General features: G+C 48.1%; 1 protein-coding gene across 1 annotated transcript in view; it reads right to left on the bottom strand.

The window, feature by feature from the left end:
- Positions 1–509: 509 nt before the first annotated feature.
- TOP1MT (DNA topoisomerase I mitochondrial) overlaps positions 510–15,164 on the bottom strand; it is a 52,409-nt gene continuing 37,754 nt past the window's right edge. Inside the window, exons 13-20 of the mRNA XM_054020647.1 lie at positions 15,002–15,145; positions 13,714–13,899; positions 11,774–11,842; positions 10,473–10,587; positions 9,496–9,623; positions 7,880–7,974; positions 3,985–4,134; positions 510–2,039 (exon numbers count right to left, since the gene is read on the bottom strand). Coding sequence (XP_053876622.1) covers positions 1,937–2,039; positions 3,985–4,134; positions 7,880–7,974; positions 9,496–9,623; positions 10,473–10,587; positions 11,774–11,842; positions 13,714–13,899; positions 15,002–15,145 — 990 coding nt within the window. The 3' untranslated portion in view covers positions 510–1,936. The remainder of the gene's footprint in view (positions 2,040–3,984; positions 4,135–7,879; positions 7,975–9,495; positions 9,624–10,472; positions 10,588–11,773; positions 11,843–13,713; positions 13,900–15,001; positions 15,146–15,164) is intronic.

Below are 15,164 nucleotides of genomic sequence, written 5' to 3'. Positions count from 1 at the left end.
ACAACCACCTTGTGACCCTCCCCCCCACAACTCCTTTTTGGGGTCCTGACCCCTACAATTACAACACCATGACATTCTGATTTAAATAGCTGAAATCATGAAATTAACTATTTTTAAAACCGTGAAATTGACCAAAATGGACCGTGAATTTGATAGGGCCCTATTTATATTACTAGGAGACATGTATCTGCCAAACACGAACTAGAAAAATCATGTTGGGACCCATCCGACTATCAGATTAGAAACCCAAAGTCCCCTGCTTCCTAATAGATGGCGGTCAATTGCACACAAGTCCTCTCTCCTGCTTTGACCGCTGTCCAACGTCCTCTCCCAAAGTTAACGTTTTAGAGCCCTATTTTCAAATGTGTCCTCACAAAAACTTGCATGTGCACCGCTTTTGCTGGCAGCCCCTCCATCACCACCCCGGAGACCAACTACCAATGCAGGTTTCTCCTGAGCTAGGGTTGGGTTCTGTGACTGGATTATCTGCATAAACGAGAGGACCAATGTACCCAAAAATATTTCAGATTTTAATGAAATGTTTCAAGCACCTAACTTCAAACAGAAATGAGAACTTAAATAAGTTAACACATGAGCGACGGTCTGAAAATCGACACGCAGAAAAGGACCTCCAGACCGCAGTGGCAGGGACTTTATCCACTGAATGATAGAAAGGTTAATCCTGGAGCTGATTTTAACCCTTAGTGTGCATACAAAGATTTACTGACGAAAGTATTTTTAGGCTTATTGCTTGGAAGATCCGTACAAAACTTTGTGCTTTGTATCAAAACAAGTGATCCAAAGTGATATGGCAAATATCTTCATTTTACTGTACTTTTCCTACAGTAGATCCCCACCCGGTTTGTGCTGAGAGTAGTTTGCCAGATCAGTGAGAAACATGGACTCAGTCAATGAAGTCACATGCCACTTACTGTCGCTTCTACAGCAAAACCATGTCCCCGTCCAACATTTCCAACCCCTGCCATGACCTGACCCCTGTCCACACTATGAAAATGAATGGATGCGGTGAGATTTGCATCGACTGATATGGTGTCTAAAGATACCTGCGGCTTGATCCCAAGCCCACTGAAGTCAATGGAAAAACATCTATTGACTTCAATGGGCTTTGGATGAGGGCCACAGAGAACGGTTCTGCTAGACCAACGTTATACAGAGAAGTTACATTCAAGCAGGCTTTGCTCAAATCAACATGATTTTGCTTTGGGTTTCAACCATCTATTGTATAACCACCCTAATTGCTGGTTGGCCTTTTCAATCATTTCTTCCCTCCGTAAAGCGAATGTTTCCTATAAATCACTATGATTGTGTGTGTGTGCATCCGAACCAGTTTCCCCTTCCAAAGAATAGAGAAAACAAGATATCCTGTAATTCTTTCTCATGCTCAGACAGGTAGACTATCCCTTCTTGCAGTGTCCCCAGAACTCCTGCTACACCTCTTCAGTCATGTTACAGCTGCTTTCAGTGTTTCCAATTGCTTGGGTCCAGCAGTATCATTCCTTAGTGTTTCTGGTCAAGCTAATTCCCAGGCAGAGTGCAAGGGTAGAGACACCCTGATACAGAGACTAGAGATGGGATGAGATAATCTAATCTAGTTTTATGTTGCATACTTAAAACTCGCACCTAACCGCCGTCATCTCAGAACCAAAGGGGGAAGAAGACATGAAGCACTTGGCAACAGAGAGAAGGAACTGAAAGTTCATATTTAAGGCCACTGTGGTCAGGATTAGTACCACTGGGAGTGGTATCTGTGTTTCTGATTTAAACTCGTGGGTTCTTTTTACACAAAAATAGACATGCTGTGCATGTATCAAATTCTTCCATTACACGTATTTTCCCCAATACATAAAAACTTCCAAAGCTACCAGAAGAGCACGAGGTAACGTGGGTTCTGTTTCTCAGTGGGGAAACCCCACTCTCAGAACTCAAAGTCTTCGTCAGCCATGTCAATCGCCCACGCAAACTTCTCCCTCTGGGTCTTATTGTAAATCTTCTCGATGGGCACTCCAAACTTCTTACACCTGCGGGCAAGCACAGGGCAGATGCTGAATGGTAGCAGAAGGCAACGGCAGCAGCAGGCTGTTGCTATTAGTTCCGCCGGTTCAACACCCGGGTCAGGAAGGATTCTTACCTACTGGGCATTTGCTGATGTTTTCAGTCTGTGGGTTTCCTCTAGGCTGACATAAATGCTTTGAGATAATCGAGGTGTGGAACCACAGTTTTATGAGTGACATGCATCACTTCCCCATTCACAGCACTATACGGCATACTAGGGTTTTTAGTTTTCTGTTACACACTGTAATGGAGGGAGAAAGGGTGGCCTAGTGGATAGGACTGAGGTTTTTAAATCCATGGAGGGGCTGGTATGATGGGACAGCCTACAATGCCATAGAGCCGATCTGCGACTGCCGGGGCAAAAATCCCCAGCGGCTGGAGACGGGAACTAGATGGGAAGGGCTCTGAGACACTACAGAGAATTCTTTCCCGGGTGTCTGGCTGGTGGGTCTCACCCACATGCTCAGAGTCTAACTGAGCGCCATATTTGGGGGCGGGAAGGAATTTTCCCCCGGGATTTTCTTCTGCAGCGTGGGGCACGGGTCACTTGCCGGTCTGAATTCGTGTAAATGGTGGATTCTCTGGAACGTGACGTCTTTAAACCATGAGGATGTCAGTAACTCAGCAGGGGCCTATTGCAGGAGTGGGCGGGTGAGGGTCTGTGGCCTAAAATGTGCAGGAGCTCAGACTAAATGAGCGGGATGGTCCCTTCTGGCCTGTGAGACTATGAGAGACTGGCTTGGGATTCAAAAGAGGTGGGTTCAATTCCCACTTCAGCCTGGTTCCTTGTCTGGGGACTTTGGGCACATCACCATCTAACCATCTGTAGAAGGGGGATATCCCTTCCCGACCTCTCCGGGGTGCTGGGAGGGATACATCCATTAACGACTGTGAAGTGCTCAGATACCACAGTGCTAGAAAGATAAGGGCAGCCAAGTTTCCCACTAGCAGTGCAAGACACCAGGTGCTCTGGGATCTGCACTGGCTTCCAAGGGGTGCAACTCAAGGTGCTGGTTTTCACTTAGGGCAGGCCGCTGCACACTGACCGTGCTGTAGGGACCCCGGTGCCACGCTCCTGAACTTCTAGCGCATGGTAGCAGGGTCCATACGGCCAGTCAGGGCACTGCAGGCGACAGGGCCGTAGATTCCCACCCCAGTTTGCCGCACGCTAGCTTGCCGTACAGACGAGCCCTTAGAGGCCGGTTTGGGACCCAGTGTCCCGAGAGGTCGCCTTTGTGCCCTGGGCCATCCTGCCACAGCGGGGGAGAGCAGAGCTGCCTGAACTGAAGCTCCCTTGTTATACGCAAGAAGAGCTGCTTGCAGGGCATTCCCTGTGAGGAATGCTCAGCTTTGCAGCTCTGCCCCTCTCCCGGCAGCCTTGGTCCTGCCGAGCCTGGTTTTGTCTGAAAACCTCCCATTCCCCCAGACCCAGAGACTTGAGGCCACAGACACTGACTTTGTCGTTTCCCGGGGGATGCTCAACCCCTGCTCCGCCCCAGGTCCCGCCCCCACTCCACCCCTTCCCCTAAGGCCCCGCCTCTTCCTGCCCCCGCCCCGCCCCATTCCCCGAGCGCACCCAACTGTCTCCTCCCAAGCGCCTCCTGAACCGCTGATCATGGCAGGCGGGAGGCGCTGGGAGGGAGGAGAAGGAGCTGATTGGCGGGAGGGCTGAGGGGGAGTGCTGTGAGGGGGGCGGGGCAAGAGCTGATCAGTGGGGCCGCCGGTGGGTGCTGGGCACTCACTATTTTTTTCCCACGGGTGCTCCAGCCCCAGAGCACTCCCGGAGTCGGCGCCTATGTTTCAGGGGGCAAGTGGATATTTCACTCTGCACGGGCAGCGCTCGCTGCCAGGCTCATGGGATAGGCACATAGGAGGGTAAAGAAACAGCTCTGAAGAGAGCCAGCAGCCTACCAGGCCACACTAATCCTGGGATCCAGATAGTTCAGCTTGGATGTGCCCAGAGCAATCTGCTTGTTTTCCTCTTTGTCCGTGGCTTGAACGTTCAGCTTCAGCAGCTGTTCTTGGAGCTTCTCCAGGAGCTTCTTTTTCTTCTCCACGGCACTAGCGGAAGAGCAGGGACAAGTCAGACGGGACAGTAAAAAAGGGAAACAAAGCAGGGCTGAGAAACAGAGCGGTACGCTACAGTGCCGCCCCTCTGAGCTCTAGCAGTCCTATATACGCCATGGCAAGCAAATATACCGTACGCCTCGCTTTAACAAGAGAGACGGAGCCTGCCGCTCTGGCCAAGCCAGGAAAAGGAGCCAAGACCCATGGTTTGCCACAGCCACGAGGATCGAGAATCAGGCTTGGTTTAACAGTCACTAAGACCTAAGGCGCTGATCCATTAAAGTCAGTGGAAAGGCTCCCATTGGTTTCAACTATAAAAGCTTGGGATTGTAGCCAATGATTTTAGTTTATTGTTCATTTATTGTGTGATGTTATAATGAATTCACATGTTAACTTGCATATAATCATTGTGTGCTAAATAGAGTTCAGTTGTAGGATTATAGAAGTATAAGATTGATCAGTAGTTAGAAGGGAATCATCATGCATCTAAGTAAGTGCGGCTGAAACGCAAGGCCGACAGGCTGAGGCCTGTAAGATTTTAGCTTAGCCATACTAGGCCTTTTGATAAGAAATGCTGACATAAGTAAGTGACTGAAGAATACCCGGTGCCCTAAAATGAAGGGAAAAGATGCACTAATGGGTGATACTGCAAAAAATTAACAGTGAAAGTAAGTTTTTTTGCTTACAAGATACCCGGTAATCACATTGTTCTAACACATGCCCTAACCGCAAGGTGCATCAATGCTAATGAGAACCTACACAACCTATAGAAATTGAGGTCCCTTAAGTTTCATGGGGACATCAGACCAATAAGAAAAAACAGGGTTGACCCTTTTATGGAAATGCGCAGAATGTAGGTATAGACAGAATCATATTATACAAAGGGGTGGCCAGAGTAGAAAAATTGAGCTCCCTACGGGAAACTCCATCAGGAACCATTCCTCTACTGATGATCAAGCCATGAGAGACCCATCAGACCCAAACACTATAGTTAAGGATGTGAGTATAACTATAACTGTAACAAGCAACAGAGGGTCCTGTGGCACCTTTGAGACTAACAGAAGTATTGGAAGCATAAGCTTTCGTGGGTAAGAACCTCACTTCTTCAGATGCAAGTAATGGAAATTTCCAGAGGCAGGTATAAATCAGTGTGGCGATAACGAGGTTAGTTCAATCAGGGAGGGTGAGGTGCTCTGCTAGCAGTTGAGGTGTGAACACCAAGGGAGGAGAAACTGCTTCTGTAGTTGGATAGCCATTCACAGTCTTTGTTTAATCCTGATCTGATGGTGTCAAATTTGCAAATGAACTGGAGCTCAGCAGTTTCTCTTTGGAGTCTGGTCCTGAAGTTTTTTTGCTGTAAGATGGCTACCTTAACATCTGCTATTGTGTGGCCAGGGAGGTTGAAGTGTTCTCCTACAGGTTTTTGTATATTGCCATTCCTGATATCTGACTTGTGTCCCTCTGCTATGTACATTGGCCAAACTGGACAGTCACTACGCAAGAGGATAAATGGACACAAGTCAGATATCAGGAATGGCAATATACAAAAACCTGTAGGAGAACACTTCAACCTCCCTGGCCACACAATAGTAGATATAAAGGTAGCCATCTTACAGCAAAAAAACTTCAGGACCAGACTCCAAAGAGAAACTGCTGAGCTCCAGTTCATTTGCAAATTTGACACCATCAGATCAGGGTTAAACAAAGACTGTGAATGGCTATCCAACTACAGAAGCAGTTTCTCCTCCCTTGGTGTTCACACCTCAACTGCTAGCAGAGCTCCTCACCCTCCCTGATTGAACTAACCTCGTTATCTCCACACTGATTTATACCTGCCTCTGGAGATTTCCATTACTTGCATCTGAAGAAGTGAGGTTCTTACCCACGAAAGCTTATGCTCCCAATACTTCTGTTAGTCTCAAAGGTGCCACAGGACCCTATGTTGCTTTTTACAGATTCAGACTAACACGGCTACCCCTCTGATATATAACTGTAACGTGTGCATAGGTCTGTATAGCATTTCTGTATGCTTGGGTAATCATAACTTGAACTGTAACTTTAATAAAACTCATAAAATAGACTAGACCTCGTACTTGTGAATGTCTGTGTGGTCACCACTCTTGGTCTTTGCGTGTTCCTAGAGACTCTATATCTGAAGCAAGTAGCAGAGGTGACCTACACTCTGTTGAGCTTGAAGCTACCCGCCAGAGCCGACCCCACGGTGGTGTAATACCCCATTACTACAGTCACTTTAAATAAAATAAAAGGCTACAGGATAAAGGAGGCACAAGGTCACGGATATATGGGATTAGTTTGATGGAGAGCGTTCCATCATCTGCAAGGAAATTTGGTAACCAATACCAATGATGTGGGAGCCTGTGTAAAGATGAATGTTGGAGAAGTAAGACTGAAAGACTTGACCGCTTGGAAAGAGTCTTTGGCTTCAGCACTGTGCACAAGCCTGTTAGACCTACGGAGCATGCAATCTGCTAGCCCATGAAGCAACCAATAACCCATCCTAGAACCAATGGCTGCATAGATTAGCATTGACAGGTTCAGACCACATGGCATCAAGCCTAGAGATGTTCCTAAGATAGCGACAAGGAGGATTTGGTTAGGGCACTAAGGTGGATCTCAAAAGACAGAGCTCAACAGAACAGAACACCTGAGTTTTTATGTGGTCTTCGAGAGTAGGGTCACCATGACAACCAGTACCCAGAAGGGAAATCAGTCTCTGGGACATGAAGCAATTCAGAGCTCTGAAACCATCGCGGGATGGCAAAGGTGCCTTCTATCCATGCCAGTGCTCCTCCTCCTCACACCCTCTTCTGGCCAAGGGCACAACTTTGTGCCAGATCAAACGACTCTAGCCACAAGAAGCTTGAACCATGTGCCACTTGTCTGGGTAGAATTTTATCAACAACATCAATAAAGGTGTGCAGCTCTAGGTGTCCAAAATCTGCCTTGATACAGGATGATTTCCCATAAAGAACCCACGCAACCTCCACTCTTGCAGGCTCCAGGCCTAAGAACCAGGTCAGAAACTGATTTTTAACCAGTAGGCCATGCTAGTAAGGAACATCCTCAAAATCATGATGATCCCCAGTGACTCCCACACTGATATTTCACAGCAAGGATTTTCTAAGCTCGGCGTGGCAGGAGAAACTGAAAACGAGGTTAAGAAAAACTACCAAGACCGATCCCTCTCCCCAGTCCACGGATCCCATATCACCCTGGCCTGGTGTACACTACAGAGTGAGGTCGCCATAAGGCAGCTGACCTCGATCTAACTCGACACTAAAATGTCGCTCCCGCTGATGTAACTCACCCACTACACTGGCTTAACTCCACCTCCGCAAGAGGCGTAGCGCTCGGGTCGATGCAGTTAGATCAACGCAACGTCCATGCAGACACTGTGTTGCTTACATCGACTGATGCCAGCCGGGGCTGACAGCCGGAGCCACACTGCCTGGTGAGGGATTGGGGGGGCAAAAGAGAGAGGAGAGCCTGAACCTGGGTAGCGGGACTCCGGCTGTAGGGCCCCACAATACTAGTTAAAGTGGTCAGGACACTCACCGCCAACAGAAGGAGCATAGTGTGGACGTTAAAAATCAAATTAATTACTGCAGTGGCTGTATGTCGACTTCACTTAAGTCGACTTAATTTTATAGTCTAGCCATGCCCCCAGTCCCGCCCACTTCCCTCTGCTAACAAAGACTGTGATACACGAGACCCTCACGCTTTAGATTTCACATCTTTTTTGGCTTTGAGATCAGCCTTGGCTCTCTTCAACTCCGTCTGCGCCTCGCCCAGCTGTTCCTTCTTGGCGTCGATCTGGGAAAACAAACACAAACTACCCTGAGCTTTCCTTCTTCCTGGAGAAGGCCTGATGTCGCTTCCGCCCCAGCAGCGACCCAGTGCCACCGTTTCGTTTCCATCATACACACTATTGGATTTCCTTGTCACCTCCACCCTGGGTTTCCGATCACGCCTTCTCCGGCGTTTCGTGCGTCCCATGGGCCAGTCCCTTTGTGCTGGCCTGGTTTTAGGTATTTCGCATCTTAAAAAGATGGGCAGAGCTGGTCTCAGAAAGCAGCCTCACTGTTCAGAGAGCTCATGACGCCTTCTGTGGCCATTGCAGGAGCTATGGGCACTGGTGCACCTCAGTCCCGCCTGTTCTCTGCTTGTGACATGCACTAGTTGGCTCTCCTGAGGGCTGTGATACTTTGGTCTAATTCTGATTGTTGGGTTTGGTGTGTGGGTGCCGGGTGCTGCTGTTGGCCTGCGAGATACAGGAGGTTGGACTGAATGATCTGGTGGTTCCTTTTGGCCTTAAACTCTACAACGGTGTAACAAATAATGACAGCTGGTAATGAGCTCAGACACTGAAATATTTAAGTGGTAGAAATGTAAGGGATACATCAATAGCACTGGCCAGGGGGGCTAAGGAAAAGCACGCTGAATTCACAGATTTTAAGAAGAGAAGGGACCAATGGATCTAATCCAACCTCCTGCACAACAGGCCATAGAATTTCAGCCAGTTACCCCCCGTACCAAACCCAATCACTTGTGTGTGGCCAAAGCATCCAGAAAGGCAGCCAGTCTGGATCTAAAGACATCAAGAGATGGAGAACCCGGCGCTTCCCATAGGAGTTTGCGCCAGTGTTTGAGTTCCGTCATCCTCACTAGGCAAAGTGTGTCTAGTTTTTAATCTGAATTGGGCTGGCTTCAGCTTCCTGCCACCGGCTCTTGTTCTGCCTTTCTCGGCTAGATTAAACAGCTGGTGAGTTCCCAGGATTTTCCCACCATTACACTGTAATCAACCCACCTCTTGACCTCCTTTCTCATAAGCCAAACAGATTGATTCCCTAAGTCTCTTAGGGCTGGTCCACACTAAGCCCCCAGTTCGAACTAAGATACTCAACTTCAGCTACGTGAATAACGTAGCTGAAGTCGAAGTATCTTAGTTCGAACTTAAAGGTACTTAACGCGGGTCCACACGCGGCAGGCAGGCTCCCCCATCGACTCCACCTACTCCTCTCACGGAGCAGGATTACCAGCGTCGACGGCGAGCACTTCCGGGATCGATTTATCGCGTCTAGACAAGACGCGACAAATCGATCCCAGAAGATCGATTGCTTGCTACCGAACCAGCAGGTAAGTATAGACGTACCCTTAGTAAGGCATTTTTTCCAGCCCTCAAATCATTTTTGATACCCGGTAAGTAATTTAAAAACAAAAACTCCCCCAGCTCACACAGCACCTGGTCACAGTCAGGATTAGCAACTCTGAAACGCATCTGATACACAGAAGCAATAACTCTTCAGACTGTTATCAGCGTCCTGCCTCTGTTACCTTGGCCTGGAGGTTCTGCATTGACTTCTCAAAGCTCTTGGGCGTGGCTCTCTGATGGTTACACAGAATGGCCACTGCTCGGTTGGCTCGGTTGTACGAGAGGAGTTTCGCTGCCACGTTGTCCTCAGCTGGAGAAACACAATGTATTTATTAAGCAGCCGGTACAGGAAATGGATGGAGGGTAAAAATTACAGGTTTTCAAGATGGGAAAAAATTTAACTGATTTACAGGATATACCTATTTACCTGCAGCCTTCATTTTTATTTCAAGTTAATTTTAGTGATGTTATGTTGAGGGTTAAGCTCTGGCAGCTACAGCCTCAAGTTAAACAGAATTATCTCAGCTTGTTTTAGATCTAGAGCTCCTAGGAACAGATGAAACCATAGGCAAGTAACACAGACAATCACCAGGCCCACTATCTTCTATCCATTATATTAAAGTTGCCAACAAAGTTATGAATGTCACAGCATACCCAACTCCTAAATACATCCATGCACCAGATACAACTACAGAAATCAATCAAGTACACACTGATCAATCTTAGACCTCTATAATCCTACAATTTAACTCTATTTAACATACAGTTATTATATAGAATATGACCTGTTCACCATATCACACAATAAATGAACAATAAACTAAAATCACTGGCTACCGAATGATTTATCAGAGGTCGGAAGAAGGGCCTGAGAGCGCATAGGGTTTGCCCAGTATCTTGCCTCCAGAGATAACTAACAACCCATGCTTCAGAGCAAGGCCGAATAATAAGCCCAAGATAATACCGCTAACCCACTGTGCAACAAAATCAAAAAATATTCCCTTCCTGACTATTATTACACTCATTTGGTATCTCGGAGGCTTGATAACTTTCACCCTAACACACATTAACTGCATGTTGCTATGGGCATGTGGCATTTGATTCCACTGCCTCATGTGGCCATGAGTTCCACAAGCTGCCTAAGGAAACATTCGCTTACCGTCCGTGAGCGCTTTCAGCTGCTCCTGCAGAGTGATGGAAGCGTTGTAAGTTCTGAACACCTTGGCTGTCAGCCCGTCCATCAAATCCTGAAGGTGTTTGTTCAAGACCGTTGTCTGAACAAAGAGACAAGGCAGAGGGGGAAATTAGTAAAAAGCAGGAAAATAAAGTGCTTGGTTTTCAATTTCCCTTTTATTTGTAAGCGGGCAGACTTTAGGCACAAAAAACGACAGTGATGAGGAGCACAGAAGTGTGTAGATTTCTTGTCACGTTGCACATCAGCTCTGAAATTGGTGAGTATACTGGCTCGAGGATACTGGCATAGCTCCATTGAACTCAATGGATCTGCACTAGCTAATGATCTGGCCCAACATCGGCTTTATACTGCTGAGGCACACGGACTCACAGACCCATCAAAAGAAGCAGATACTAAACACCAAGACCACTGGGGTTTGTGCTTGGAAGGTCAAAAACAGTAGCAGGACCCGAGACCCTCGTGTTCTGATTACTTAGCTAGGCGTCCTTGGCCCTCACGGATAAGAGCCCTCCCACAGAAACAACACACATTTGAGGACGCAATATTTTGGGCTGTGTGAATGCAGCATAGGGGAGCAGACTGGATACAAACGCTGGGGTAGCATGGAAGGAGGAGGCTCGCAAGTCCTTGAAGTGCCCACAGAAATGGAAACGATTCGTTAGTGTGTATTTATGGGCTGGTGGCTAACACATAACTCGGCAGGAGGCCAGATTCCAGGAGAGAAACCACACAAGGCTCTGGGCCAGACTCTAAATTGCCCTGCACCTTGGAGAGGTGTTAAAACCTCTCGCACATCAGAAAGGTCAGGTTAAACCCCCACTCTGCACAGCTGGACTGTTTGGAGCTGTTCTAAGCTGCTGCAGGCAGTTTATTAACCTGCTGGAGACAGCGAGTCTGCCATGGGGGTGTGGGGTCCGGAGAGCCCAGCTGCTGAGTTATTACTCATGCAGCAACTGGGTTGAGAAATCAAAGATTACAGTGGGGTGCTGGGGGACACAGTGGGTTGCACTAGCTAATCATGGGAGAAGACGGGCATTAAAAAACAGGGTCATGAGTAAAAATGAAACCAGTAGCCTCACCCGACTGGCCCCCTTTTGCACACACCGTATTGTTGGGTCTGGCAGTCTCTCTGCTCAAGGGAAGCACGGAACTGAACTAGCTTGGGGTCCCGCAGGCAAGACTGGGGCAACTGTCTGCACTATCTGCCTAGCTCAAGTCAGCATTACCGGCCCCTCGGTTTCAAGAGCAAGACGAATCCAGCTTACATTCAGCCTGTCAAAAAGGTCGTCCCCTGGGTCTTTGTTCTCCATGAATAACTGCAAGTTCTTGAACACCTGCAACGACACAAAGAATTACACCAAAGGGCCATGCAGAAGTGCTGTGTGTCAACTCTCATGGATGCTACCCTCCATTGGATTCTTCACCCAAGAATCCCAAAGCAACGTTAGCTAAGCCTCAACACCCTCGTGATGGATACATCACACCATCTTCCAGCGGAAGGCTGGGGCTCCTAGATTTAATTCCCAGGTTATCGATTCTCTCCCCGTGACCTCGGGCAAATGTTTTTACCTCGGTCGCAAGATTACCCACCTGCATGTAGCCTTACCACCCTTGTGAAGTGCGTATCATACTATGTTACAGATCAGGAAAAGGGACACAGAGGTAACGTTCTAGCCCACTGACAGAGTGGCAGCATGGGTTATAGACCCCAGGTGCCTCTCTGCCGTCACTAGATAAAGATGCATTTGAAACATTTGCTAATTTAGACTGAAGTCAATGAGGACAGAAAAACATTACCCTAAATACACAGAGGCCAGTGATGTATGGCCCTATATATTTTTTCCCTCTATACTATAACTTGTGATTAAAAGAGCTTGTCACTCAAGTGTATTTCAGCATCTTTCACCAACTTACAAGTGCAAACCCAATGACGTTGGATGGTCTGAGGAACATCCGCATGTACGTGGTACAAATAACCACACTGACTCCACCCCGTATGGCAACAATAACTACAAAGCGGGGGCGGGGGAAGAGGTGTGGAGATTGAAGCCTCTGTGCTCAGAAGTGTTAAGACACAGAAGAGCTCGAATCCATTTTCCTAGGAGAAAAGTTGGACCAGGTCTCCAGCTGCTGTGACTCTCAAGTCAACAGAACTACACTGATTTCAACCAGCTGAGGGCCCGACCCTTGATGGCCGCACACAACAGGCTGCAGTAGACAATCAGACCAGCGTCAATATTTCGTTTCAATTTTCTTGAGGAAATGAGACCATAATAAGATAGAAAATCTCATAATGCCACTATATAAATCCCTGGTATGTCCACGCCTGGAATACTGCAGGCAATTCTGGTTGTCCCATCTCAAAAAAGATATATTGGAATCAGAAAAGGTGCAGAGTTCAGCTTAGAAAAGAGATGACTAAGGAGGCATATGATAGAGGTCTATAAAATCATGAAGGGGGGAAGGGAGTGAATAGGGAGTGTTTTTACCCCTTCACATAACACAAGACTCAGGGGTCATCCAATGAAATTAATAGGTGGCAGATCTAAAACAAACATTTGGATGTAATTCGCACAGTCAACCTGTGGAACTCATTGCCAGGGGATGTTGTGAAGGCCAGAAGTATAACTGGGTTCAAAAAAGAATTCGATATGTTCACGGAGGATGGGTCCATCAGTGGCTATTAGCCAAGATGGTCAGACACACAACCCCATGCTCTGGGTGTCCCTAAACCTCTGACTGCCAGAAGCTGGGGCTGGACAACAGGCAGTGGATCACCTGATAAAATGCCCAGTTTTGTACATTCCGCCAAAGCATCTAGCACTGACCACTGTCGGAAGACAGGATGCTGGGCTAGATGGACCATTGGTCTGACCCAACGTGGCCGTTCTTATGCTCTAATAGGAAGGATGGCCAAGTGGTTAGGGCACTAGCCTGGGAGTTGGAAGACCTGAGTTCATGTCTCTGCTTTGACACAGCCTCCCTGTGCATTCAGGGGTGAGTCACTTAGTCCCACCATGCCTCAGTTTCCCCCTGTGTACAATGGAGATAATAACCCTATTCTACCTCACATGGGGGTTGGGAGAATACCTGCATTAAAGATCGCGAGATGCTTAGGTACTAGGGCAACGGGAGCCGGACAGGCACCATAGATCGATTAGCTACCTGTGGGAGTGCGTGCGAACCCCGCCCCAGCCCTGCTCACCGGTTTCTCCACAGGCACTTTGTTGTAATACCGGATCGAGTCTTTCCCCAGGAAGTCAAACTCCACAACGTGCTCCTGCCCGTCCAGCTCTGGGTGCAGCTTAATGTGCTCAACACGCAGGGAGCAGCAGCCAACCGTGTCTGCAGTCTCCCCTTCTTCCTTCTCGTTACCGGCTCTCAGGGCCAGCTGGAAGGAACACAGCAGAGCAGGCATGGAAACCCCTAATCTTGGTATACACCTCCTCCCCCAAAAACCAGTGCTAAAGAGGCTACGATGCTGTGAGAAACACACTGTATACTTCTTTCCACCGAGGGATCGGCACAGCCCTCATCACCACAGACTCTAAGGGCTGGTCCACGCTAACCCCCCAGTTCGAACTAAGATACGCAACTTCAGCTACGTGAATAACGTGAATAACGTAGCTGACGTCGAAGTATCTTAGTTCGAACTACAAGGTACTTACCGTGGGTCCACACGCGGCAGGCAGGCTCCCCCGTGGACTCCGCATACTCCTCTCGCGGAGCAGGAGTACCGGTGTCAACGGCGAGCACTTCCGGGATCGATTTATCGCGTCTAGACAAGACGCGATAAATCGATCCTAGAAGATCGACTGCTTACCGCCGAACCCGGAGGTAAGTATAGACGTACCCTAAATGCCTCGTTAGCATCTTGAGTTTCTTTGCTCCATCATTCATCTTTATGCTCATATTTACAGCCCTTCGAACAGCTGTGCAGAAATCTCAAGGAACCTTGTTACGCTTATGCCTTCAGCTAGGCCGGAGAGAGGTAGGAAAAAGTTCAGGGGTGAGATGGCACAGGGGAGGGATATCAGAAGAGGACATAGGCTCAGTTGCATTGACATGCAGTCATGGTAATACAGCCCTGTTTTCAACAGGAGACTTCACTGCCACAAGCAGCAGCACTGAAATAACCCTTACAACAAAGAACTCTGGCGTCAGTGGATGCAGCCTCGCTTATTCGTCTGTGCAAGTGGCAGCAGGTGTGACAAGCATCGCACACACGCTGGAAATCAGTGTGTGTTGGGGGGTAGGAGAGGCAGGGCTGTTTTTTCTAGGAAATGTGTGTAACCGTCCACACGGTGCTGTACCACCAGCATGCTTTCACGGACAGCTCCGGACATTTCCCATCACAATTCACTCCCACGTTCTCTGTGCCCACGAGTGCTAACTCACGACTCGCAGCTCGCAGCAAGTGTGAATGTAGCTCAGCTAAAGTAATTTTACAAGCAAAACACGTAGCCCAACAAGACAGAGAAGCAAGCCGGCACCTTGTCAATGAAGTAAAGAGCCACGGATCTTTGCCGTTTCTTCATCTCCCTGGATTTCCAGTCTGCACGGTATTGAGAGCGGATCTTGTTGACTACACCTTTTAAACGTCTGGCTACTTCATATTTCTGCCAGTCCTTTTCCCCCTGGAAGGAAAAATGGATG

Source organism: Malaclemys terrapin, chromosome 2, assembly GCF_027887155.1.
Source record: "Malaclemys terrapin pileata isolate rMalTer1 chromosome 2, rMalTer1.hap1, whole genome shotgun sequence".
Classification (NCBI taxonomy): Eukaryota; Metazoa; Chordata; order Testudines; family Emydidae; genus Malaclemys; species Malaclemys terrapin.
The sequence above is the reverse complement of the archived record's forward strand: the minus strand, read 5'-3'. Positions and strand labels throughout refer to the sequence as shown.